Source organism: Plectropomus leopardus, chromosome 13, assembly GCF_026936395.1.
Source record: "Plectropomus leopardus strain MGB_pleo_1.0 chromosome 13, ASM2693639v1, whole genome shotgun sequence".
NCBI classification, from domain to species: Eukaryota; Metazoa; Chordata; class Actinopteri; order Perciformes; family Serranidae; genus Plectropomus; species Plectropomus leopardus.
Genome location: NC_142188.1, coordinates 17480631 through 17507110, shown reverse-complemented (window position 1 = coordinate 17507110; position 26480 = coordinate 17480631). Strand labels below are relative to the sequence as shown.

At 42.3% G+C, this 26480-nt stretch overlaps 1 protein-coding gene and 1 long non-coding RNA gene across 4 annotated transcripts in view; one reads left to right on the top strand and one right to left on the bottom strand.

The window, feature by feature from the left end:
- Window positions 1–26480, bottom strand: part of LOC148187691 (uncharacterized) — a 106897-nt gene that overhangs the window by 30917 nt on the left and 49500 nt on the right. The window lies entirely within an intron of this gene.
- Window positions 1–26480, top strand: part of LOC121954746 (zinc finger matrin-type protein 4) — a 65085-nt gene that overhangs the window by 26796 nt on the left and 11809 nt on the right. For all 3 annotated transcript variants that reach the window (XM_088086469.1, XM_088086471.1, XM_088086470.1), the window contains exons 4-6: window positions 7070–7247; window positions 10745–11002; window positions 21078–21174. In XM_088086469.1, coding sequence (XP_087942595.1) covers window positions 7070–7247; window positions 10745–11002; window positions 21078–21174 — 533 coding nt within the window. The remainder of the gene's footprint in view (window positions 1–7069; window positions 7248–10744; window positions 11003–21077; window positions 21175–26480) is intronic.

The window sequence follows — 26480 nt, the reverse complement described above, 5'->3', positions numbered from 1 at the left end:
CAGGCTTTGCCATTGCAGCCAAATGCTCATGGGAATATTCGTTTGATCCTTTTGTGTGCAGTTGTGTGCTATAATTCTCCCAGGAGAGGTTATGCCTTAGCTGTGGCGTTTCTGGCAAGATTTAGTGGAGGCGCAGGCGCCACCGAGCAGCTCTATATCAGACCATTGCAGGCTATGGCTAGGGAGGTCAGTGCATTACTAATGTTTGTGTGTTTGTGTGTGTGTGCTGTAGGTGGGCCATTGTGTCTGAATATTTCTAGGGCCCCGTTCTGCAGTTGTAGCGTATGCTGAGGTTGCATTTGTGTCTATAGTGAATTGTTGGGCGTTCTAACATGAAGCACACCAGCTATTTAGCTGTTGATTAAATTTTGACTTTGTCATTATGGGTCTTTGTGTGTGTTTGCATTGGTTTATGTGTATGTGTATGTGTGCGTGAGTGCATGGGAAAAAAATGTGAATGTAATAGACAATTGTGAAGAGGGAGCTTTACTATTGTACATTGTGTGCCCCATTTATCCGGCAAGCATATCGGTCCCACATGGCAAAATACACACATACACAGAATACATACAGTACACACTTTGAGGACACAGCTGGTGGAAAAGTAAAGCTTATCAAACTAACTGACAAATCTAGCCGTGCCAGAGAGAGAGAGAGAGAGAGAGAGGCGAGAAGGAGGGGAAGAGGTGGAGCGGCTCCAAAAACGGTGCCGTACCACAGCCAAGACCCTGAGCCAGAGTGCAGGGCCAATTAACTGTGAACGGCAATGACCCTCCGTCCTCCACTGACAGGAAATTCATAATAAAAACTAAAGAACTCAAATGTAAGTGATTTCAGGTTGTACTTGATGAATGAGCCATGCAGAGTTCAAAACCCTGGCAAATAATGTTTGAGTCTACAAGCAAACATCTTCAAATGAAATGCAGATAAAGACAGTTCTAGGTGAACAGCTTAAAATATTAGGAGCCGGAACGACCACATTTGGGGAATTACCTATTTTATTTACCTTTTTGCGGATCAATAACAAGCATGCAGCAGTACCAGGATACTGATTTAAATGTGTTAAAAGACTGATGGTGTCTGGTGTCTTTGTTGATATGCATTTCCTTTAGTTGGTCTTTTTATGTTTTAATAACCAGACATCCCTTGTCTACATGGACGGGTTTGTTCCCTCACAGTCATATGCAGTATGCCTCAAGGCTCCATTGCTTCACCATGTCATTTATCCACATGTGGCCAAAGTCTCTTTGCATAACTCAATTATACTAACCTAATTTTGAGAACCATTCACAAAGACCCTGACGTTACCATTTTTTACCCACAGCAAATATAAGACCAACCCTGAATTGTAAGACACTGAGGGGCCAGGTAATGGGCAAAATTTGTATGGCATGTTGTCTGACCAGCAGGGCTATCAGTACTCAATGCCTTTGGGGTAACAACCAAGCTAACCAAGCACAAAGTCTCGAAACTTCAATCAAATGATTCCTTTATGCTACCCTTTTTGTAACAAGATCTAGAGTTTTGCTCACAGCCAATCAACAAAAGCATTTTTTATTTAATGTGATTTGTATTTGCCCACGACTGCAACAGCTGCAACCCATACAGTCTGTGGTGTGGTGAAGTCAAGCATGGTGTCTTTGAAAGACATGACAGTTCAGCATGCTAAGATGACACCAGAGATGCCAAAATTTCAAAAATATGGTGGCATTTTTCACAACAGAATGCTATCATTCACGACAGGTAGAATGAAGTCAAAAGAAAGGTATCAAATGAAGAACTCTATTGGTATCACTTTAAAGGTACTGGTATTTGTACAAGAATCCTAATTCTTTAAACAATACCAAGACCTATTCCAGGTTGAACGGTAAAATGACCCGACTCAAAGGCATAATGACATCCAGTTGTCAAAGGAAAGAGATGCGATAACTGCGTAAATGTGCAGATAACCACACACATTTTCAGACAGTCTCTCCTGGAGGGCATTTATAGTGTTGTACTTGTCTGTGCATATCAAAATAGTTGTGTACAGAAAAAAAGCAAGAACTTCAGAGAGAAGTACAAACTTGCTTACTTGTGAATATGGGATTGTTGCACCAGAAGTACCCTGGTTCCAACTTTGCTAAGTTGTTTGGGGCTAAAGGGGGGTTTCAACAGGTTGAAACTCCAGCAACACTTTTAGTATATTGACAACCAAGATTTAAATAAGGCAGGCATGAAGTGGGACTAAAGAAAAAAATATGATATACATTCACACATATGTCAGATAATGGTGCACCTATAAGAGTGGGTTGGGTCATGGGCCCTGTGGCTCCAGGCCAATCATTGTCCCAGTTTGGGCGTTTACGAAGTTGTTTGGACTCATTTCATATGTAAAATTCTTAAATGGGTACGTATGTTGCTTACTCAACTAGATGAACCATCTTTCTTCACACAAGCTGTGCACCAAGATGTGAAAAGGTCAAACATGTGCACCACACTGCAGACACTTATGAAATAAGCATGTCAAGGGTACATGGGTGTACAAACACACACACATACTGTAGAAATATACACACCTGCGTCTCCATCTGTCTCCCTAAGTGAATAAGATGTGACTCAGCCCCTCCTGGCTTTTACCTCATATGGGACACTGAATACACACAGACCATGAGCACACACTCTTACACACTCACCTCATCTGCCGTACTGTAACATACTGTGAGCGCCACAGCCAGCAATTTGTTCATAACCTTTCACACAGAGATGTGACATTGATTATCTGACAATGCAGGAAAAACGGATGTGAGACGAGCGCTTCTCCAGAGATGAAATTCTCACCATTCAATTTGGGATAAAGTTTTCCTCTTTCATCTCTTTCATCTTTTTTTGCTCCCAGGGGGAGTTTTGCTTTTCTCTGCACTTCATCTTAGTGTTTTTGCCCCTCTGTTCTAGTACTGATTGACATGGTGCAGTCCAATGGGAAAAGCAGAAAAGGGATTTTGCCGAGTGAATGAAATGCCAGCGTCTACCCGGTGTAAAATGCCATGCCTCGAGGTTTGTGTGTAGGTGAAAGCGTTTGTCACAGAACAAACATAGAGAAAGTAGGTCGTAAAGGTGCTCCCAGATGAAAGGGGAGGGGACATTATCCGTTTTTCTCCCGTATTCTCCACCCTGCTCTCTCTCCGTCTGTGCAGTTTTCTACCTGCGCAAAGGGCAAGAGATAACAAAATGCCCCCCCACACCCACCGCCTTTTATTCTCCTCTAATGCTATATTTGCACTGTCAGTCCTTTCAATTTACACTTTCAGCGCTTCTTCAAACTCCAAATGAGAGCGTCTGTTTCCCTGTGCTGCTCCATGTGTATATTTAGCAATGTTTCCCACAGCGCCTCGACACAGAGCAGGGGGAGAAGTGAGGAGGAGCAGAGAGAAAGCAAAACAGAAGGAGAGGAAGATTAACACAGCTAATTAGGAGTCTATTGTTAGGTGCATGAGCAGGATGAAGCCACCCAAACACAAAATATTCTGCGATACAGGCGTCACTGTCAGGCAGCGGATAAACAAGCGTACATGCTGCATGTGCAACACACAAACAGAAGCACACTCGACAATTAGGTCGCATGCAAATCAGTCTTAACAGATGTGTGAGGTGCGAAAGGTAGAGGCTGTGAGGGACGAAATACAGAGAGGGAAATTGATACGAGCGAAGGTAGGAATCTGGAAATCAAAAATGAAGAAACAGAAAGGTTGATGACTTTGAGCGGAGACAGACGACAGAGGAAAACATTGAGTCAGAGATGCTGTTTATTGTTTAAAGTGGTTCACTGGAGTGGCAGCTGTAATGAGCTGACAATTATTCATATGTCAGTCACCCACACACACTTGAGATTGTTTAAAACTTTTCCCCGCACTGTCACTAAATCCCTCGTGTAACATCTGTCATTGAGCGACAGGATTGCGTTGCCTTCTTCTTTCAAGAAGATGCTTCTTTGTATTTCAGTCCCATCTCTGTCGACTGCTTCTTTTACTTCTCAGTGAGTTTTGACAGGTGTGAGACCACTACAGGCTGCCAGAGAGAATCATCTCAGCCTCTTTGTCCTGAGTCAAAAAAAAAAACACGCAGTTGTGGGACACTGGCTCACTGCGGTTGATTTTCCTCATCCTGGTACGAGTAGATTTGGGTAGAACGAGATCTCAGCAGCGCTGCCCACGGGAGGGAAGAGGTAGACAAAGTAGGCGAGAGGGGGGAAGTGGAGGGAAAGAACAATAGGATGAACAGTGAAAGAGACAAGAGGTGGAGCAGAAAGTACACATAAGAGAGGAGGTGGAACAGAACAACGAGAGATGGTAATGAGGAGGCAAGAGAAATGTAGGTGAGAGGGATGGATGGAGCGAGGGAGGGAGGGAGGAGGAAAATGTCTTTCAGAGGAGAGCAGAGGAGAGGAGAGGAAGAGAAGAAGACAAAGCAGTAGGAGGAGAGGGAGAGGAGACGAAGAGGAGAGGAGAGGAGAGGAGAGGAGAGGAGAGGAGAGGAGAGGAGAGGAGAGGAGAGGAGAGGAGAGGAGAGGAGACTTGTCCTCACAGGCACCATCTCTGTTTCCCATGACACAATCATGAATAAAGATCACGAGATAATAAATACAGATAAGATGTTTTTATTTTAAATACAAACACACACAGACAAACAAATCAGCACACACACCTCCTTTCTTTTCCTTTGGCAACATGAGACACACGCTAATAAAGCACAACGAAATGAATTTGTACCAACTGAGCAGGAGAAGGAGTTAGTGGCGGAGATGGAGGAGCGGGGAATGGGACAGTTCAGAGCAAGCCCTTAACATGATCACAGCAGGGACAGACACGGGGGAGGAGAGGAGGCGAGGCGGTGGAGAGAAGGAGGAGGAGAGGGGGTGGTGAGGGCCTGCCAATACAGATAAATATTTCATCCCACAACACAGAGAGTCACTGAGACTGGTGCCCAGAGGGGGAGGGAGGATGCAGGGAGGGAGGGAGAGAAAAAGGCTGAGAGTGAAGGCGAGGCGAAAAGACAAAAAGCAAGAGACGAAGAGAGTGAGAGAGAAAACACAGAGAAGACGAGAGGAGAAAGAGAGAGACGGGACAGCTGAGAGACAAAGCTAAGCCTGGGAGGTAAAGGTGTCCTTAACTCTCAAATCTGCTGTCCGTGATGCTAACCAGGGCTGACACAAGACACACACACACACACACACACACACACACACACACACACACACACACACACACACACACACACACACACACACACACACACAGAGATACTGTAATGTGTTGCAGACACTTTCTATTATTGTCCTCTATTTAATGGAGATAGAGATTTCTATCCGTCAACTCAACACCTGGACTAGACCGAGCACTGACAAAGAACGAAAGACAGAAAGACTAAAGAAAGACATAAAAGGACAGAAAGAAAGACTGACAGAAAAAGAAAAGAAAAATGTGCAAACAAAAGTTCAGAAAAAAGAGTTCAGAAGAGGCAGCGACAGAACTTAAGAGAATGGCTGAACAGACAGTGAGAAGGTGGAGGTTAAAAAATGAGCAGCGAGGAGCAGAAACAGAAAAGTTGTTAAAGTGTAAAACTTAAAAGACTGCACTGAAAGCATGAAATATCACAACTCTCTGAAGACAACGAAGCATATTTGATTTTTTTTTTCTCCACCGTTCCTGTTTCAATTCATATATTTAAAGTAAGTGGGCTTCCCAACATCACGCGCATATGTGATTGTTCACAGCAAGATCTCATTCCGAAACCATGGACGTTTATATACAAAAGCCTCTACTCCTCTGGCAAGGCCGTCCACAAGACTGCGGAGCACAGCTGCAGGGATTTACCTCCACTTAGCCACAAGAGCATTATTGAGGTCAGGGACTGGTTTTGGACACAGTCTGTCCTAATTCCTCCCAAAGGTGTCTGTCCTAATTCCTCCCAAAGGTGTTTTCACAGGCAGGACAAGTTCATATCTCTCCAAACTCTGAAAATTTTGAAAGAATGCAACAATATATGTATTGAATATTTTAATGTTCTTCAACTGTTAGAACAAGAAGCTTAACCCGCACTACAAATATGTGGACACATATATCAGCCAGTCAGTGGGTCCATTTCCATGATGCCAGTCCTATGTGTCCCAGCGTTATATGGCATATAATGAGAGACTACTGTACTCCCAGAATCCCCTGTTTCTATATTCTCAAGTCCTCCAGCATTATAGAGCACACAGAAAGATATTCCTACGCTCTGCATTCTTTAAAATGACATGAGTTAGGTTAGAGAGTTTCTGTCGGGTTATTTCTCAGATTTCCTGTTTTTAAACATTTTGTGCCTATTTAGGGCAAGGCTTACAGGCAAGTCCAATGATTCCATCAATCATTACTTGCAATTTTGGACGATTTCTAGAAAAATACTGAATTGGGGCCGTTTTCCTGACATGCAGATGACAGAATGTTTTCATTTTTTTCTTAAGTTGAGCTATGATTTTCTGCACTGATGGGCAGAAACAATCAGAAAAAGCCAGAGAGAAGAGGGAATGTTGCTGAATCCTGTGTGTGTGTGTGTGGTTATGTGTGTTTGTGTGTGTGTGATCTTGTATTTGCATGTGTACACTTGTGTCAATCAGGCAGTTGGTCTTTTTGTTTGTGTTCCCTCTCTCCCACGGGGAGCAACTCCCCCTCATCATTAGTAATGAACCAGCAGTGGTGAAAGGGCCAAGCCACAGTCTCAGCCCAGAGAGACAGATGAATATTTGATCAGCCTCCTCTTTGCTTTTGTGTGTGTGCGTGTGTGTGTGTGGTGTGACTGTGTATGCGTGTGTGAGAAAGAGCCAAAGCTCACGAGGTCATTGCAAAGTGTACAACTTTCCATCTCCCATTCCCCCTTCTCTCCTTTTCTCACCTTCACCTCTCTCTGCCTCTCTTTTCACATCATTCCTTTCTTCACCTCCAACACTCTTTTTTTCCCTTTTCACCTCCCTCACCCTCTCCTCCCCTGTGGTCCATTTTTGTCTCATAACGCTATCTTTTCGCCGTCTCCCCCTCCTCCTTTCCTCCTGTAGGATTGTGCAGAGACAGAGGTGGACAGGAACAAGTGCTGCACCTTGTGTAATATGTTCTTCACCTCTGCCGTCGTGGCCCAGTCGCACTACCAGGGCAAAACTCACGCAAAGAGAGTCCGCCTGGTGCTGGGTGAGCCTCCCAGTCTACCCACAGCCATGACCAGCCCTACAAACACAGGTATCTCACACCTTCAACCCTCTCTTCTTGCAACAAGATCAAACTCAGACATCTAAACATGCACTGTCGGAGCCATGCATTTTACAATACATGAGCTGCAATGCTTTTCATAGTGATCACAGCAGGCATATAGCTGCAAAAGAAGTCCAGGGAGTGACCGTACCAGCTGAGTTTGGGAAAACAAAGAGAATAGAGTATTAATATGATTCTTTGAGCCAGTTAGTCTTTGTCTGTCTGTCTTCTAGACTTGAAAGTGAAACTTGACACATGAAATACATCAAATATATGACTGTAAACTGGTGCTTGTTGATGATCCCTTTCAGCCCTAGCTGATCAATACCTCTATTGGATTCCAATCATGGTGTTTGCACACAGAGTCTGTCCTCCCTAAAGACCACAGCAATTAACTTGTTTGAAAAAACCCACTCTCACCTCTGCTCACACACGCCGATGTAATCCAGACATCCAGTTTTTGCAACATGTATCACTGGACTGAGATTTATTTTGAGTTCAAAGCATACATTTTTATCAGGAGTGGATTTGGTGAGCTTTAGTCATGCTTCAGTCAAAACGTCTAGCCTGGATATCAGAGGGAAATGTCTGGTAATGCTAAAATGCCAGAGGCCCCAAGGAAGTAAAACTTTGAAGGTGAGGAGCACAGACAGCCTGTAATTTATAAAGGTCTTGTGATTAATGAAAATCTCCTTAACAAATCAAGAGGAATTAATATTTTTCGTTCATGCTCATGATTGTTTAAGATTTGCATTTTTTTTTAAGTGTCAGTGCTGGTGAGTCGTCTCCAGGGGAGCTTTACATAATGTGATTCAAATTGGATTCAAAGTGAAAATTCGCAGAGCTATAAACACACAATCGCTATAAAATGGAGTGTTATAATCAAGCCCCTGAGTGACTTTTGCTAAACTTTGGCCTACTTTTGGAAAAGTGTCACTTCTGTACAGCCATTGCGTTGGAGTTTCCGTTGGTTTTGTGACAGTGGGACCTGGAGGAAAAGAAACAAGAGAACGAGAGCAAGAAGAGAGGAAGAGTGACCTGGGAGAGAAGAAGAAGAGGATTTCAGGAGAGATTAAAGTCAAAAGTAGCCTTCATGATCGCTCTGAGATGAGCGCTCTGCAGAAGATGCACAGCCAAGCTGACAGGCTTGTGCGCACAGAGATAGAGACACACACACACACACAATCTTCAGAAATACACGTAAGCAAGATGACTGATGCATGCACGTTCACTTGCATCTAAGGACACATGGACACTAACAGAGATACAGAAACACGCTCAAACAGTGAGAGGAAAGAAAGTACAGGCCATGTGTGTTGGAGAGGTGAAGAGCGGACACTGTACCTGTGCTCCCTCCCCTTTCAAACATCACACCACACACTCCAAATCTCCTCCTCCTGCACGCACACACACCATCATGCACACTCCCTGTGCCCCACTCCGTGAAAAACACTTACTTCTGCTTCAGTGTGCAGAGATCACAGTCATGGGAAAAGAAAGGGTGGGAAAACAAGAGATGGACAGGAAAAATACACCCGAGGATCTCTCCCTGTTGCTGCTCAGCACGTGCTGTTCCACAGAGCTGTCACAGCTCAGGAGCTTCACTCATGCACGGGCACACACAAACACGCAGGAGTGCTGCACTTTTAGGATGGCCTCGTCTTTGAGAATAATAGCAGAAAAATGGAATGACAGTGGAGTTAAAGGGTTTTGTAAGTGAGACGACTGCGTGGCGAAGGCAAGCGAAGGGAATGTGAGTGGGTGTGGTTGGTGAGATGAGCGCAGACACAGCCATAGATACAGTAACTATGTGAACAGAGCCTGAAGACACATCAAGGTATGAGCAACCAATCAGGGCGCAGGGCTAGAGTCAACACAGGCACACACACACCAAAAATACACACAAGCTAGCACACTCCACGCTCATGGTCAGTGGTCAACACTTCATGCATGCTCTTCATTTGTTATCAGTGAGCTGATGGTTGTTGTGAAAGAAGTGGCATGACTCATTTAGGCTTAAAAAGCATGAGTGAGTGGGCTTTTGTCAGTGATATAAAATGTATAAACGTGTTGTATTGTGGCTGCGTAGTCACAGTCGTTAGAACTCTACAGTCATTGACACATTGTAGATTGCGAATCGGCACATTTGGACATGCCATCTGGCATTGTGAGCTTTCTCGCACAGTTTGGCTGAGGACCTAACACCCCCTCCCTGCCATCAAATAAACAGTTTAAACATGAGATGATTTCTTTGGTACACATACTGTACCTTACACACACACACATACACACACACATACACACACACACACGCACACAAGCAGCCTATTCTTGGGCTTCATTCATACACACACACACACACACACACACACACACACACACACACACACACACACACACACACAAGCTTTCACACATTTTCTCAAGCGTGGATTATACATTCAATCCGCCACCCAAACACCCACATGCACATACTGACACACATGCAGCCGCACGCACAATCGCAGTCTTCTTTCGCTGCATGAGCCACAACAGCGTCCTGCGGACAAGTCAGTGCCTGTTGGCTATTAATGGGCAATCACCATGGTAACCAGTGTCATGTCACGAGTAGCAGGTCACCTGGAAGTCTGCCATTTCTTTTCTTTTTTTTTCATTCTCTCACAGAGGAGAGGAGATGAGATGGGAGGGATGAAAGGGGAGGAAGATGAGAGGAGAGGACGTAGGTAAAAAAAAAATATGAAGATGCAAAAGAAAAAGATGAAGCAGGAAGGTTCAGACGTACAGTGGGCTAGATGTAAGTAAAAACACTTGCAGATTGGTCCCTAGAGTGCTCATGGCCTCCTCCTGACCCTCGTCTGTGCTCCACAGATGTGGCCTGCAGCAATCTGTTGCTCTTTGCTCTTTACTCTCACTCTCAATCAATGTGATCTAAACCCAGAGATGTTACATGTGCACAAGTGAGCATGTATTACATGTCTGGTCGTAGAGGAAGAGTGAGTGCATCTGTGCCAGTATGGATACATTTCATGTTAATGTATAAATATTCTTAAAACTTTTTAGTGACTTTTCAAGGACTCATAATAACATACAAATGTTTTTCCCCATTAGCCCAGTGATTTTCAAAGGTATCAGACTCAAACTCCACTCAAACATAATTTCAGCTAGCTGGCATACATTGAGGGAGCGACAGAACACCAGGAGGAAGAAACATGCGTCATGGTAAACAAAACGTCACACATTGACACATATTAGAGCTGTGTTGCATCAACAGCCACAATCCCATCCCAATATATTTCAAATTATGTGTTATTCCAATTCTCAGCATATTGCAACATGTTTAAAATTCAATATTCAATCTTGTTATATGGTATCCAGGTTTTGTGTGATGGTGAGAACCCTGACATGTTAATATGCACCTTTACTCTTCCTTCTCTCTCCAACTTCCTCCTTGTGCAATCTCTCATTCCTTAACTCTTCCTCCCCAGATTCCTCCCCTTCTACCCCGCTGCCCACAGACCCCACTGCATGCCCCCCTCCTCCCCCTGACCTGACTTGGCCTTTGGCGGTGGTCGGCGGAAACGGCGGAAGAGAGGCTGGGAAATACTGCTGCCTGTGTGGAGCCTGGTTCAACAACCCACTGATGGCCCAGCAGCATTACGAAGGCAAGAAACACCGCAGGAACGCAGCCAGAGCACGCCTCCTGGAGCAGCTAGCGGGCAGCCTGGATGCCACGGAGAGCACAGGTCAGTCCCTTGGCCCCGAGCCTGACACAAGTGACAAGCGAAGGGCAGGAGGGGCGTTAGGACTTTGTACGAGGAAAGACGATAAGGGGGAGATCACATTCAAGATCTGTGGCGATGAGGGCGGACTTCTGAAATGTTCATATGCCTTTCAATGTGGTGTGCATTTCACAGATATTATACCGAGGTAAGCCACACCAGTTATCCACAGATAAAATTAGCACCATCAGCCACTTACAGTAAAGATCGGCTTATTCACATTTAACAGTCTGCACAAAAACATGTCTTCTACGTGGCTGACTTCCTCTCTCCTGCATCCTTGAACAATGTTTCATTAAATCAGTCCAGAGCTTCTCCCTTAGAACAACCTGCTCTATTTACCCACTGTTTACAGCAAACAGCAAAGATACAGATGGTTGGAATACCTCCCGAATAATAACCTCTAAGTTTAGATGCAGAATAATCATGTTTTATAGTTCTGTTAAAAGGCACTTCATCACTTTTTTATGTCAGAGTCTAAATGTGATTTCAGCCTGTGAAAACAGGTGATATCTGTGACATTATCCAGGTATCTCAGCTTGGGTTGAGGGCTATAGGTTTTTATTAGAGAGTCAGCATTACAAACTGGGGTGTGTAATTAGAAAAACATGAGCAACTTGTTGGAATGGGCATGAGTACTCGAGTACATGATTTGGACGTCAGAATTTGTTCGTATAGAGTAATTTCTTTTTCTTTGTAAGCATATGATAAATATGAACATGAATAGACACTCTTTAATTTCAAACGTTTTTTTGGATGGTATGCAGTAATGGTATGCAATCAAGACTAGCTGCATAGATCCATATTGCAAAAATGAAAGATCTGCACAGCTGCAGATGACATTCAACATTTTCAATCAAACATCACTCAATCTAACATTACAGAAGCAGAATGGCAACTAGGCATAAGACTGATGTTTGGAAGTTTTTCATCGAAAATTAAATCAATGTGCAATGCAAGTTATGGAACATATCTCTAGCATCATAGCTAATCTCTTTGCAGAGCAGAAAGGCACCCCTAACTACATCTGCCTTTTTTCTTGAGTGTATATTTCTGATTTTTTTTTTTTCAGTGAGTGCCTGAGTACTCAAATACAGAAATTAACTTAAAGATCCCGTATTTAATAAATTCTGATTTCCATGTCTTTTTAAAAAAAAATATTAAGCAAGTATGGGTTTATATATATCGTGCAAGTATCATGATGCTCAATCCACAGAGAAATACATACGCCGTATGCAGAATTTTGTGCCTTTAAATGACCCATCCCACAACTGTCTCGTAAAGGTAAAGAGTGCTGCCACAGTGCCATTACAGTCGATAACCAACTGCAGTGCAGAGATGCGGTGCAGAGATGCCAGAAGCGCAGATGTGGAAGATTCAGAAACACAGAATGATCACATCAGACTGGGCTGTTTTGGGAGGACGGCTTAAAGAGTAAGGCACTATAATTGGAGCGTTTCGGACAGAGGGGGTATACAGATATATTCAGATCGGCAGTGTGAGAAAACTAAAGCCTTTTTGGGACAGTAAAGCATGAAAACATGTTCTAGTAGAAACTCAAAATACGTATAAGTAAGTAAATAAGTATGAACCTGAAAATGAGCAAAATGTGGAACCTTTAAAATGCCCATCTCTAGCAATTATCATGTGTGGGTACAACATAAAATGGCTATGGAGTTGCTTTACTGTAAATATTAGCACCAGCGTTTTTGTTGCTTGACCCAAGGAGACACCAGGTATTAAAGTCAGAATATCTCAGCCTCTACTGATAGGACTTTGACCACTGCTTATTTTAATCACCCTGACCTTTACTCAAATGTGATACTCTTTCATAATTGTACTCTTTGAAAGATGATTAATGGGTTGGACTCTAAGACAGTAATGAAAGAGTTGGCTCATCCCAAGTAAATATGTGTCTCTTTCCAATTAACTGTGTATCTCTGTTTAACTGATATTTTGACACATCTTATTTATCATCTGTTTGCAACAGTCTAACCTTTCCACATTGGCTGTCTGGGGTCATAGTCCCCTCATATTACAGCATAGCTTTCACACTTGTTAGTGCTGCATTGCGATGTGTTAAACTGTCAGAAAAAGTAATGGGACCTTTGCTGGCACACTGCATATAGTATACTTGGGAGAAAGTACACAGTGTAGAAGCTCGGGCAGCTGGAAAACTATTACAGATTAAAATTTCTGCTGAGGGTTGAAACACGAGTCCCACACGTTATGATACAATCAGAACCTTGCACGATGAAAACAAAATTATTTCTTAAAGTACATTAATCAGTAAAACTGAGATTTCAGTTATCATAGCAACTCTTTGGTTTTAATTACTATTCTATTCTTCCTCCCGCCTCCCACACAAACACTTCCACCCACAAACGTAGCAGCAAGAGGACACTGATTCACATGCTCATACACACATTTCTGCCAGAAGGGTATTCTAATGAAATTATTAATAGTCTTTGGCACAGAAAGTGCTTTTCCTTTTCTGGTTCCTATGAGTGATATCGTCTAACATCATCCCACTGCAGCACACAGAGCAACATGCAACACGAGTGCAACGCAACACCTCAACTGCACACACATTAGAGTTTAACACACTCTGTACCACACACACAGCACGCATATACCGCTACACACACACACACTTGCAAATCCTCCGTGAGCCGAAGCCGCGCCGTTCACTTTATGCTCCAGGTGCCATGACACAAACCATCATCTCAAGAAGCCAATCATATTAAAAGCATGAGTCATGTTGCCGCCTACACTGGCTCAGAGGCTTTAAGTGGTGTCATGTTGGATATCGTCCTCCATCCACACACTGTGACCCACATCCCACAACCTCAGCTGTTTTTTGGGAGGTCCAAATTTCAATATTTAACTTACAGAGTACATTAAACATAAAAAAGCCATGTATAAAAGGCACATTTTTCTTGACACTCTAAATCAAAATCTATAACCCGTCGGTTCTTTTCAAGGGCAATGAACTGGTCTAAGATTTCTAAATGAGCTCGCTGCTGACGTGATCTATTATATGTGCCATCAATCAAGTGTTTGTTCCAGTGTCCTTAATCTGAAGCACTTTGTTCATCGCCGTACAGAGCTCCATTGTCAGTAGTCATTTGTTCCTTGTCGGTTATACACATTTCCATTGGTGCAAGATTCTCACATCTTATTGGCTTTTATCATCACTTCAGGTGTGAAATCACAGGTGTGCCGGGTGTAATCTCAGAGGGAGGGTCGAGCACGAGGCGGCAGCTGAGCTAACAAATAGGGGTGGGGTCTGAGAAATTCTGTCTCAGCCAAGTGCAGACTCGTCTCTGTCCTTTTGTCCTCCTTTTGCTATTGTAGAACTGTTTTCTCTTTACTCTCTTTTTATCTTTTTCCCACCCCCTTCCTGCTGCTGCACTCTGTCTTGTGCCCATTTTAGTTGTTGCTGTGGTTTTGTGTGTAAATGTGTGTGTGTACACCACTAGGGGCTCCGATCTCTCGTCATGTCTCATCTGTCATCCTCATTAGCTTCCCACGAGGCACAGGTGAATTATTTACACACCAATATTTCCTCTCCCTCTCTCTCTCTCTTTCCAAACTGTGGCTACAGACTCTGCCTTGCTATGTTGTCTGGTTGTGTCCTATTGATAGTACTGACCTTTTCTTGTACTCGCATATTCTCTCTTTGTCTCTCCCCCTATTTCCTGCCACCCCTTTCACACTCTTACGACCGAAACACATCACAAAATCCCCATGACATTTATATCGACACTGTTTCTTACTCTTGGATTTTTCTGGTGTAATTGTGCAGACAGGGCACCCGGGAGATTGTCGTTATTTTCCATCGCTAGGTGCCAGACAAAACCCTTGGAGATGGATTACAGAGGTGGACGAGGGAGATGCAGTGGGGGTGGCTATACTGTAGAGGGATGGAGCCTGGCTGACTTGGCTGTGTTTTTACATGAATCATAACAGGGGTAGAAACCCCTCAAGACAGAGCCGACGCATTGTCTCCTCTCTCTGGAGACTCAGAGGAGAATTAGAAGCAGTGAGATAAGCGTCTAGGACTTGAGTGTGTGTGTGTGTCTGTGTCTGTGTGTGTGTGTGTGTGTGTGTGTGTGTGTGTGTGTGTGTGTGTGTGTGTGTGTGCGCGTGTGTGTTTGGGCCCCAGAGAGGGTGAAGTACCAAAGAAAATTGTGTGTAATTGATGACTGTGTAAGAGTTGGGAGACAGCGCTGACCTGCACTCCCTTGAGACAGCACTCACTGTGACACAGTCGCACAAGCAAATCAAGCTTATATGTATGCACACATATACAAGATTAATGTAAATTAAATGTAAAACCACATGCGTAGCACCCACCTATGAACTGCCTCTGGGTATCAAAGCTTCTGTAATATCAGGTAGCGTAAAGTGTCAAGTACTGAAAATTGACATCCAATTTATGGGCGGGATCAGAAATTTTCTGATACAAATTACATAATGTTCCTTACTATAAACAAAGGTTGTAATTAAAGGGGACCCATTATGCTATTCAATTTTTCCGTCAATGTGTTATAACGTCAGATGTTCGAATGTGGCCAAAAGTTTCAAATAATGAGATAAATTTACAAGCACAGGTGCCATCAGTCGGGGAGCATTTAGTTTTATGCAGCTATTAAGTCACGCCATAACAGTCATTCCTCAGCTGCAAGTACACGGCTACATTTAGCTACGTGCTAACTTCTGGGAAACATGTAATCTTGGCTGCTCATGTTGTTACTTTTTCCCCATTTTCAGATCATATTCTTGTCGGAACATGCCTGGTTGTGAAGATTTCGGTTTAGAAGCTTTTAGTGATTTTTCACAGTAAAATGTTTCACAATTCTGTGTTCTGGCTGCTAAAATAACATTGCAGAGACACCAAGATACAGAAGACATGGAAATGATGGCCAATCACAGCAGAGTGGGCCTTTTAGACGAGAGGACTTAAAGAGACACTAAAAACTGAAAAAGAAAAAAAAAAACAACAATGAACGTGAAAATTGCCACAATAGGTTCCATTTAAAGCTTCAGTATCTTTATGTTAACAACTGGCCAAATTAACACATATGAGGGGGTTATCTATAGTGAAGAACTTCATGTGAATTTTGACCCTACTGTTCTTTGGGGAATTTTAGCATTCTCCAGCTTGTCATTTTGGTTTAGCAAACTGCAACTTTAGTCTTTTACTTCATTCTAACAACTCTCATGGTTGCTGTTTCCAACTGTTTAGCACCAGCCTGCAGACAGACACAGATAGCAACAAGCAGGTAAACAAAGTGGAGCCTTTAGTGGCTAAAGAATGAGATATTTCCCCCAGGTTCTGTTGAAACCAACTGGCAAAAAATCCAGTATAACTGCTATAACCGTGATTAAATAAGGAGTTTGGCATATTAAATAAAATGAAAAGAAGGGTCGGTTTAGATTTCCTAAACCAAGGTACTGAAGAGTTGTATATAATAATATAAAAACAGTCTCAAAACTCTGGCATATTGGCACTGATATCAAACATTTTCAGACAATACTCAGCCTGAATATCAACACACTCTCATAAAACACTCTGAAGAATGATTGGTTGGTTAGGATGAGACAGAGGACCAACAACACAAGCTAATGAGCTGCAGCATCAACCTGAAAAACAACGAGGAATCTGGTCATTTTATTTAAAAGCAATAGTTCAGAAAGAGTTGGTTTCCTGTGTATGATAATTTTTTGTCTAAAACAGATGGTCTTTCCAATTACTGTCACGTTCACTGCAAAACTAATTAGTCTCTCTATAGGTCCTTCAAAGTTTGTTGCTTGGTAAAATTCCACTTGGATTCAGTCTGACTCTCACCCCATCCTCAACCCCTCTCTGCTATGGTATTTGTGATATATTCCTGCGAGACATACTGTCAAGCCTTTGCTGCAGACTGTTGGTTTTGATTGCATCTCAATGGGCTTCCTTTTGGATCCAGTTCCTTTTTAATCTTGCAAAGCACATGGTAAACTAATGGTGTACCAAGCACAAAGGCTCTGAAGAGCTCGAGAAAAACTATTATGCCTGCCTCCACTGTGAATAAAACAGATGAACACCATACAGTGAGATTCCCAGTTGCAGTCGGCCCCGTTGGTAGAAAACTGACAATAAAGGCAAATCTACCTCGAAATTGGCATCTAACTTAATGTTAAGCAGTGGTTATGCAATGTGCTTAAAGACTTATTTCACCGTTGGAAGGATAGTCTTTTTACAAAACTAGGAATATATGCAGCAAAAAGCCGCAAATGCCTTTGTTTCTCTGGTCATGTAGCACCACTTTCAAAGGAAAAGGACTGCGGCATTTGCTTTTGCTCAAAACGTAATAAATCGTAATAGACCAATAAATGCTCCAGCTGGTGAGTGACATAATGCGAGCCACTCTGTTTTGACACAGGGAACAATATGATTACAATTAAACAGTAAGCTAAAATATGTTTCTGAAAACATTTTAGGTGAGAAAGTATCAAGTAATCTTGGTTCTTATTTGACTGTAGTAGAAGTACTGCTTAGTTTCAACCATTTGATCTGAATTTTTTCACCATCTGTTTTTACAGAATACAGGAACCAGCACGGTGTCCGCTTCCTGTTTAGAAATTCTAATATTACAGCCAAACAGTACACTAAAATATGTTTCTGGAGACATTTTAGGTGACAAATAGTGCTGATCAAATAGAAACCAAGATTTGCTCAATGTATTGCACGTCATTCAGTCTGAGTTTGGTCTGAGTTCAAGAGAGAGGTCTCTATCTCTATCTCTCTCTCTCTTTTTGTGTCTGTGGTGGTGGCCATATGAAAATGTGAAAGTCAAAACCTGTAGTTCGGGCAACAGCCCTAGAGCCCAGGCCCCCAGGAAAAGCACAGCACTTGGAAGCCAATTTTGGTATGGTCGTATGGTGGAATTTCAACTTTTAAATCCATAACATGATACCATTTGGCCCCAAAAAATTCCCTATAGACTTAGATTGTGAAAAAGTAAATCAATGGATACATTTTTTTAGTGTCAAACCACCCAAGGCAAATAATTCTATCCCCATTTAAGGTGGCGGAGCCCTAAACCTGAGGCAGCTGGTTTGGCCAGCGAAAGTCTTGCTCTATGGGCCCAATGATGTGGAAGCAGCGCTGATCATGCGGGTAATTTTATATGCAGCATTTGAATGTTTTTTGGCTTCATGTGTTACTGAGCAACTTTCATAGAAAAAAACAGGGTCCTGCCTCCAACGCTGCATCCAGTTCTCTTTATGCTAGAACCGACGAAAATCTGCTGGATGAAGCATTAGGTGAATTTGAGCGCAGAGATCTGGGTGAAGGAGGGTAAGTTTGTCATAGTTCATTCACACATATTACGCTATTGTTATGATACAAAGCTGGATGAAAATCGTCAAAGTGTCTTCTAAGGCTGATTTACTCCCTATGCGTCTTTAAGACATTTGACTATTTAACCGACAATGTTCAGGCCACACTGCATTTTAGTATTGTCAGCCCTGATCACGACCCATAATCCCTCAGAGACTCACAAATAAAAGAGGCTGCAGTTAGGGCTTGGCAGCGCGTCCTAATGGAACCAGCCATGAACATCACGATCCAAATGGGTCATTAATGTTGCTTGAGCTCAGGGTAAGTTGCAATACATCAGACTCGAAACTGCAGGAAGATGTTACATTTCTTTGGATGCTTTTGAAAAGAACAACATTTCCTCAATCCTCCGTGCACATAATGTAGCTCATTACTTTCTTTGACAAGCATTTAGGCGTGTCCATACCAGGGGTGCCAGTAATGCCAGAAAACTCTGTGCATTAACAGACAGTCACAAAAACAGATCCACACCCACTGCCTCAGCTCATCTCTCCCCCTCTTTTTTCTCTCTCCCTGGCATATCTTCTTGTGTAATTAACAAGGCTTAGAACACCCTCACAAATACTGCTCATGCTCACAAAAAAACCACATTCACAGCCCCGCGCTGCATGCTGTCAGATGCACACACACACTTTTCCCTGCATGTAATTAACATGGATTAGGGCACAGTGTTTGCTTATGCCAGAACTGCTTTATTAACCAAAAGCACAGTGTCGGTGCATGTGGCCATATGTGTGTATCATGCGTGTGCGTTCAAAACTGGCACACGCGCACATTTTCTGGCACAGACACAAACTGCAGCATATTGTACATCAGTGCTACTCGGCCAGGCAGCAGGGAGGTGACATCAATCAGGCTAAAAGCAGAGAAGCTGCCTTTGCGTGTGCGCACACACACATGCACATAAAATACACTTAATCGTGTATACAAGAAAAGACCTCTTTGTGTAATCCTTGCGGCGGTGTAGAATTACGGGGAAGAGAAAGGGAAGGAGAATGAGAGAGAGAATTATCGTTCCTTTCTTTTTCTAAATTATCTCTTCTCCAATTAATAGCCTTTTCATTAAGAGAGAATAGAAGTAATGACATTTTGGCAGAAGAGGATTTGCAATCTCTCTTTTTCTCTCTTTAACGCACACAGTTATTAGCTCCTAATAGATGCAAAATATCAACATTTAAGCCAAGACAGGGCTTACTCCAGGCAACTAATTCAGATGTGCCTTTCTTGTAAATGACTGTTTGTCCTTAATCACCCCCGAAACAGACAGAGCAACTCAGAGAGAACGGTGAGTAGATATGCCACATTATGCAGCTCCAGCCCAGTCTAAATGACCTCCCACCGCTCCTAACTGTATCATAACTTCATCTCCCAACACACTTCACCAATTATCGCCACAGAAGGTCAAAAAGGTGATGGACTACACAGACAACACATAAATCTCAAGGACAGTAATGACAGCAGAGAAAAGGGCAGACACACACAAGCAAGCACGCCTGATTTCAGTCACCACACCCAGCATTACGCATTCATCGTCAACTGAATACAAAAAAAGCTCAGACAACGGGGGGGAGGGACAGGCTGGGGGGAAAGGGCTTCGAGCAATTAGTTTTTGACTGTTTTGTCATACAACCCCAAAGTGTCAAGGTTGTTCATATCTGATTAGAGTTCTGCAGTGATGGCTCTGTAGTGTGCAAAATGTGAGAAAACAAAAATAGCACTTCATTGCATCTCTGACAAAGAATACATAGCCACTTATGTCATGGTGCTGACTGGCCTATCCTCGTCGACACAGAGAGCATTTCTTCTGCTTCCTCTGCCCTGGTGAAAGAACGAAGATTTGTGCTGCCATGCTATAGTTACCACATGTGTAAGAGGACGAGGTACACTTTTCATGTTTTCCCCTGTGGTCACTAAAGCCCAGCATGCATTTTACGTCACTGCTGCATTGTGACAACTCATTATCCTTACCATGTCTCCTTCGTCTTTTTATACATGTTATTTTCCTCCGGAAATGCTCCTCTTTTCACTCGTTCTGTCTACCTAACCCTCCGCCTGCCCCTCCTCATCGCCCCTCATCCCTTTCTGTCAGTATTTCTATCCTCATCCATCTATTTTGGGTGTTCATCTCGACCACCTGCAAACCCTCTAATTAGTTCACATCTGTGTCTGAGCCGCGCCATCTCAAGCACGCATTCACCAATACAATACAAATGTGCATGCGTGTACGGCGGCGCTCAGTACTGCACATGTACACAACCTACTGCACTGTTCTTTTCTTACTCCGGGTGTCCTAATTCTTCTCATCCTGTTGAAGTTCAAGTTTCAAAAGGCACCTTCACACACATGGGCGCTAAAAAGAAAAAGGATCTAAAAATGTAACTGGCTTTCTGCTAATGATTAGTCTAATCAAATCTTTCTCCAGATGCACTCCAATTAGGGAAATTACCCTGAACTGTGGAGTGTAAAAATAAGACTTTCTAAACAAGACTTGTCAGTTCAAATTCTTTATTGTTGCTCAAGTTAGCCTCGCTGTCACTGCTGCTGATGATCCTGATGATGACAACAGCTTTTTCAAGGATTTTTATAAATCATAGTTACTGAAAGTGCCCTCACAGTAACCGCTGTACCTGTGTGTTTGTGTCACTGCAGGGTTGCGCAGTAGTTACTCCTGCAGTGTCTGCAGTGTGGTCCTCAACTCCATCGAGCAGTACCATGCACATCTCCAGGGCTCCAAGCACCAGAACAAGTGAGTACACCAACTGATTGGATGGACGGTCAGCCAGTGTGAAGTGAATGCTTTGTTCAGACAACCAATGACAAAACAACAGGCCTCAAGTTTCAATAAAAACTGGTGACATGAAGCTACAACAGTATGTCACTTGTTATTGATCTGTCACCTAGGAGGACCCGAGAGGCCGCTGTTCGCTTACTGTATGAGTGTAGGGCCAAACCATAATGTTTTTACTAAACCTAACCACATGCTTTTATTGTTTAAACCCAACCATGAAATTTTGTTGACATGCCAGGTGGCATCCTGCAATGTCAACAGCATATGCAGGAGGATACCTAGCACATAACACGTAGACGTGGGAGTCCACTGACGAAGCAGAGACATGTGACAACTTAGGATGCAAACATGTTTTACAGATGTGACTCTACAAATTAAAGCTGAGGTGGACTTGTTGACAGAGTAAAGCAATGACCAATGATTTTGTTTCACAATGTCCCTTTAAACACATAATGGCTAGCTGTGGTACTTTGTTATTTTGTTAAGTTAGCTGTGTATTGCAGCGCACATGGGGATGCATGGGGCGGCAAAATGTGATGTTAAATCGGGGTTCAGACGTGGATCAAAAGCAGATCAAAAGATATTTTTTGACCACATGCAAACTTCCAATGACATTGAGTCAAGGTCCTTTGTTGAAAGTTGCAGACACACACAAGCCCACGCTGACATAATTACTGTAAGTGCTTGTGTAACTCGGTAGCTCTACGACAGTTTTCCTTTCAATGCTGTAGCTTTATCGCTTGCAGTGTGAACAGACCATTAAACTTTTTTAACATAGCAATAGCACAGGGTCAGTGTTGAAGTGTTGCTCAAGGGCTCGTTGATGTAGTTTTGTTGTCATGGGATTGTGTGTGTCTGATAATTGCAACAAAGCACCTAGACTGAACATCATCTAAAGAGCCACTTTAGATGGAGCCACTACCCGTCACACAGTGACAAATGTTGGGTATAAGTTTTAAGTTTGATGTCCCTCACTTCCATTGAAAATAACTCGTAGCTTTGTAGCGTGAAAACAGCACAAAAAAGAGAGACAGTGTGAGAGCAGGCAGATTTGAACTCTCTCAAGGTCTCTTCTTTAATTTTTCACACAACTACTTGAAGCACTTTGTATGGTTACAGACGAATGCAACACCATAAATAACTTTTAGGAAAAACTGAAAGTGTTAGTCTTATCCTCATTTTCACAACTCATCGCCCCTGAGACTATAAAGACACACAAAGACACAAGCACTCTCTGTGAGAGAGATACGGGAGGCAGTGTGATGCAGTCAAGGGGAGGCTTTGACAACAGGGATTTTGCCTGCAAGTGTGGCCTTAGCAACAGGTGAACACATATTAAGTGTAGCACAATCCTTTTCTTGTCTTGCCCTAAAGAGCTGATGCATATGATGACACACTACAGTCATTGTCTGCCACTGTGCATAAAAAAAACACTGCTGCAATGGTAAAAGTCTGTCCTGCAATCAAACTTCACTAGCATTAATTCATTTATTATCAGTAAGCACCTTATTCAGGGTCGTAAGGAATTAGGGCCAGAAAAAAGACATAAGGCGATGTTTGCCTTTGTCATTAAGATAATCCAGGTGGATCCAAACAAGACACAATTTTAAACAATTACTGTTTTTTTGTTGTTGTTTTGTTTTTTATATCATTATATATATATATATATATATATATATATATATATATATATATATATATATATATATATATATATATATATATATATATATATAATATTAATGCAATGGGAGATATTTGTAGTCCACTCAGCCCATAAAACACTTTGGATCAGCTATGAGCCAGAAACATAATGTTATAGCAAGATTTAAAGTCAATAACGTTGCATACGGGTGACAAACAGTAAATATAATTTGACAATAAGTGTAAAAACAAGATTAGCTATTAGCTAACCAGCCATATCGTTGTCCCCAAATCAATATCTAGATTTTCAAGAGCAAATGATAGACTATGTGTAACATGTGTACATTCAGTGTTGTAAATACATATTAGCTTGTTAATGTGTTGCAATAAATTGTAAACGGAGGCTTTGGCTGTGTCCCTGTTGCTATGATTACTCATTTTAGATCAAGGCTAACAGTATGTAGCCAGCGTACTGATTTAGAATGGTGAAGAGACAGTTTCACTGAAACTAAGTCGTAGCTGTCAGTTATAAGTAATTAACAGGCACCCTGCAGCCAATCAGAACCAAGTATTCACCCAGATCATGCCATCAGTTAATTTATAATATGCAAATAGCCACATAGAGAGATGTGGAGCAGACTGAGGCAGCATAATGGAAACAGGGTTATTTATTATTAAGAATGACAGTTGCACAATGTAATTTGGTCATTTAATTAGGGATTTCAGAAAATGTAATCACAGCCACCGTGTGGGAAAATTAGATCCACCAGCAGGACGAGTGTGATATGGAACAGTTACATTTCATGCATTTACCATGAGATAGCTGCAAGCATGGTTATTGGCAGTGTTGTGGCATATGTGCATGTATGCATCTCTTTGTATTTAAAGCAACATAATGAAAATTAATTGTGTTATGAATGGAGTATTTGTTAGATAAAAGGTTGCTTGAGGATATAAGTTTGTTGTTGCAGCTTTTTATTCTTCCCCTTTGTCTTATTTTAGAGAGTTGAAGCACTTCAGCTGAAATGTCTGTATTTACCAGCCCTGGAGCGTAACTTGTCTGGGCTGCACACACCAAACTTCTGCAAACACGTTAACTGTTAGAGAGTGGTGGGTGTAGTGAGAATAACAACGGCAATAACAAGGATGAAGAAGGCAGAGAGGAAGGGAGGGAGGACGAGACAAGAACAAATAAATAGGATAGATTTTCTTTTAGCCAAGGGTAAATTCAAAATGCTTATATCCACGGGTCATTCAGAAGAGAAAAAGATTTATATTGTTTATATGAGAATCTTCATGTACGTATGCTACATAGAGTATACAGTGTGCGCTCCACTAGTTATTAGATTTTTCTCTTGTTTGTACAATACTCCTAATTCACACAATGGTAAATCTTCCATTATAATTAGGCTCTCAGTCGTATATCAGTTTCAAGGGGGATGGTTTACAAGAAAGGAAGAGAATTCAGCCAGTTGAATGAAAAATTGACCTGTACCAGAGCAAACTTTTCAGAAATTAGGTTCAACATCTTGAAATAATACAGCCCACTACACAAATGTATAAAAAGAACTAGAATTACTGCCTTTTGTGCCTCTGCAAACCAGTCAAGTTGCAATCCATCCACTTTACATCCATGTCTGTTCAGACGCATACCAGTTGATGATGCTTCACTCACATCCCACTGGTTCACGAGAACAAGACAGACGCTAGAACACTTGGCTGGAACCACAGCATTATGGTAAACAAAGGTATTTAGAAATCCCGAAGTATGCTTATCAATACCGTCATAAATACAAGCACTCCTCTTAGTGCACAGCAGGCACCATTAGAGCTCACTCTCCAGTCTCTACTGGTGGAACAGGCAGCTGAGCTGAAAGACGCCGTGACACCTAGTGGTGGAGGCATATATACATATTTATATATAACACATTTTTCTCTTACCCAGAGTGCTATCTGTCCATTCAGAGAGCTTCAGTGTAATGTGGTGAAGTGCAGAGATAGCAGCTCACATCAGTACAACAGAACCTAACTGGCAGTCAAAGAATCAAAAGAAGATTTAAAACTTGCAAACAGAATAGAAAGATTACTTGATGCATAACACAGATTCCTATGTGATTTTTCCTTTTTACAGACAGTGCAGTTTGGTAAAAAGTTCTAAGCAAAACTTTACAAGAAGGTATGAAAAATATCATGACTCACTGCATCATTACATTCGGAAAAAGATGTTGTTGAGTAGCTGAAAAATATGTTCTATTGTGTTTTGGATGAAACTGAAGGTTACAGAAATGTTTGGAGAAATGTCCATCAACTACTATATGCCACTAAGCAAGATACTGAGCCCCTAATACAGCACTTCACTCACTCTAAGTCAGCCCGGATAAGAGCGTCAGCTAAATTCCTAAAACGCATCATTGTTGAGATGTATAATATCTCTGCACAGAGGCTGTAAATCAGGGAAAAAATAGTGCCTCATAACTCTCTCCTCCTGTCAGATTTGCTGTCGTAAAGCAGAAAAGAGGGCAGACACACTTTAAGAGTCGTGTTTATGAGAGAAAAAGAGAAAGTAAGCAAGACTGATAGACACAAGAGAGACAGTATGCACCACAGACAGAGACAGATGGGAAGAGAGATGCAGAGAGACAGAAAGACACATCATGTTTGAGACAGAGCGCAACAAATATAAAGGATAGAGATGCCAAAAGACAGATAAAATTGATAAGGAGAGACAGATGGATGTTGAGAAATGTAGTAATACAGACAGAAACAGGATGGATTTGAGACAAAATGGTGCAAAGAGCAGGAGAAAGTAAAACAAAATTGGGGCTGAGAGGAAATCTCCTTAAATTGAAGTGAAAAGTGGAGCCGGAGAGATAAGGAGCAGATTTGGAGTGTACATTAAGGTGTTCGTGCTGCTGACAGCTGCAGGGCTTTGCTGCTTAGGATGGAGAGGACGGATTGAAGGGACATGGACGGATAGAGGGCAGTGAGAGACGGACTGAGAGAAAGAGACCAGGGAGATTTACAAGGGTGGTGCTGATAGGTCACTGGATAGAAGGGGAGAAGTACCTCATCCACCTTCTCAGACAGGCTTACAGGAAGTGGTCTGAAGTGGAGGAAGTTTGACGGAGAAGTGTGCAGAGCCGGGCTTCAGTCTTATTCCACAGGAATTTACACAGGGATGTCAACAAAGGATGGGATATAAACTGACATTTTATAGTACAATCAGTGTTTGGTCTCAAAGGAGAGGAAGTTTAGGTAAAGTAGGGTAGAAGCTTGTCAGGGACCTCATGGTGCCTCTGAGAGTAAAAGAGATTATCAAAGGGTTTACTGGAACAAGAGGAGAGCAGGTGATGAGACAGAAGTCAAGTTTGGAAAGAACTTTAAGACCTCAGCTCAGTGTTCACACTCGGCTCTAAACACTCGATTCTCAGCCTTGTCTCAAGAGCTCAGATTTCTAATGTGTGCCTTACACCAAATGGCTTTTCAAACGATTCCACTGAGGCAGACAAACTTCCAATGTTGGAATAAAATCATGGGTTTAACCTCAATTAGTGTGTGCTTCCATGATCTCAATTATTTTGTAGAAAGGGGGTCATAAAACTTAGTTTAAGCTGTCTCAA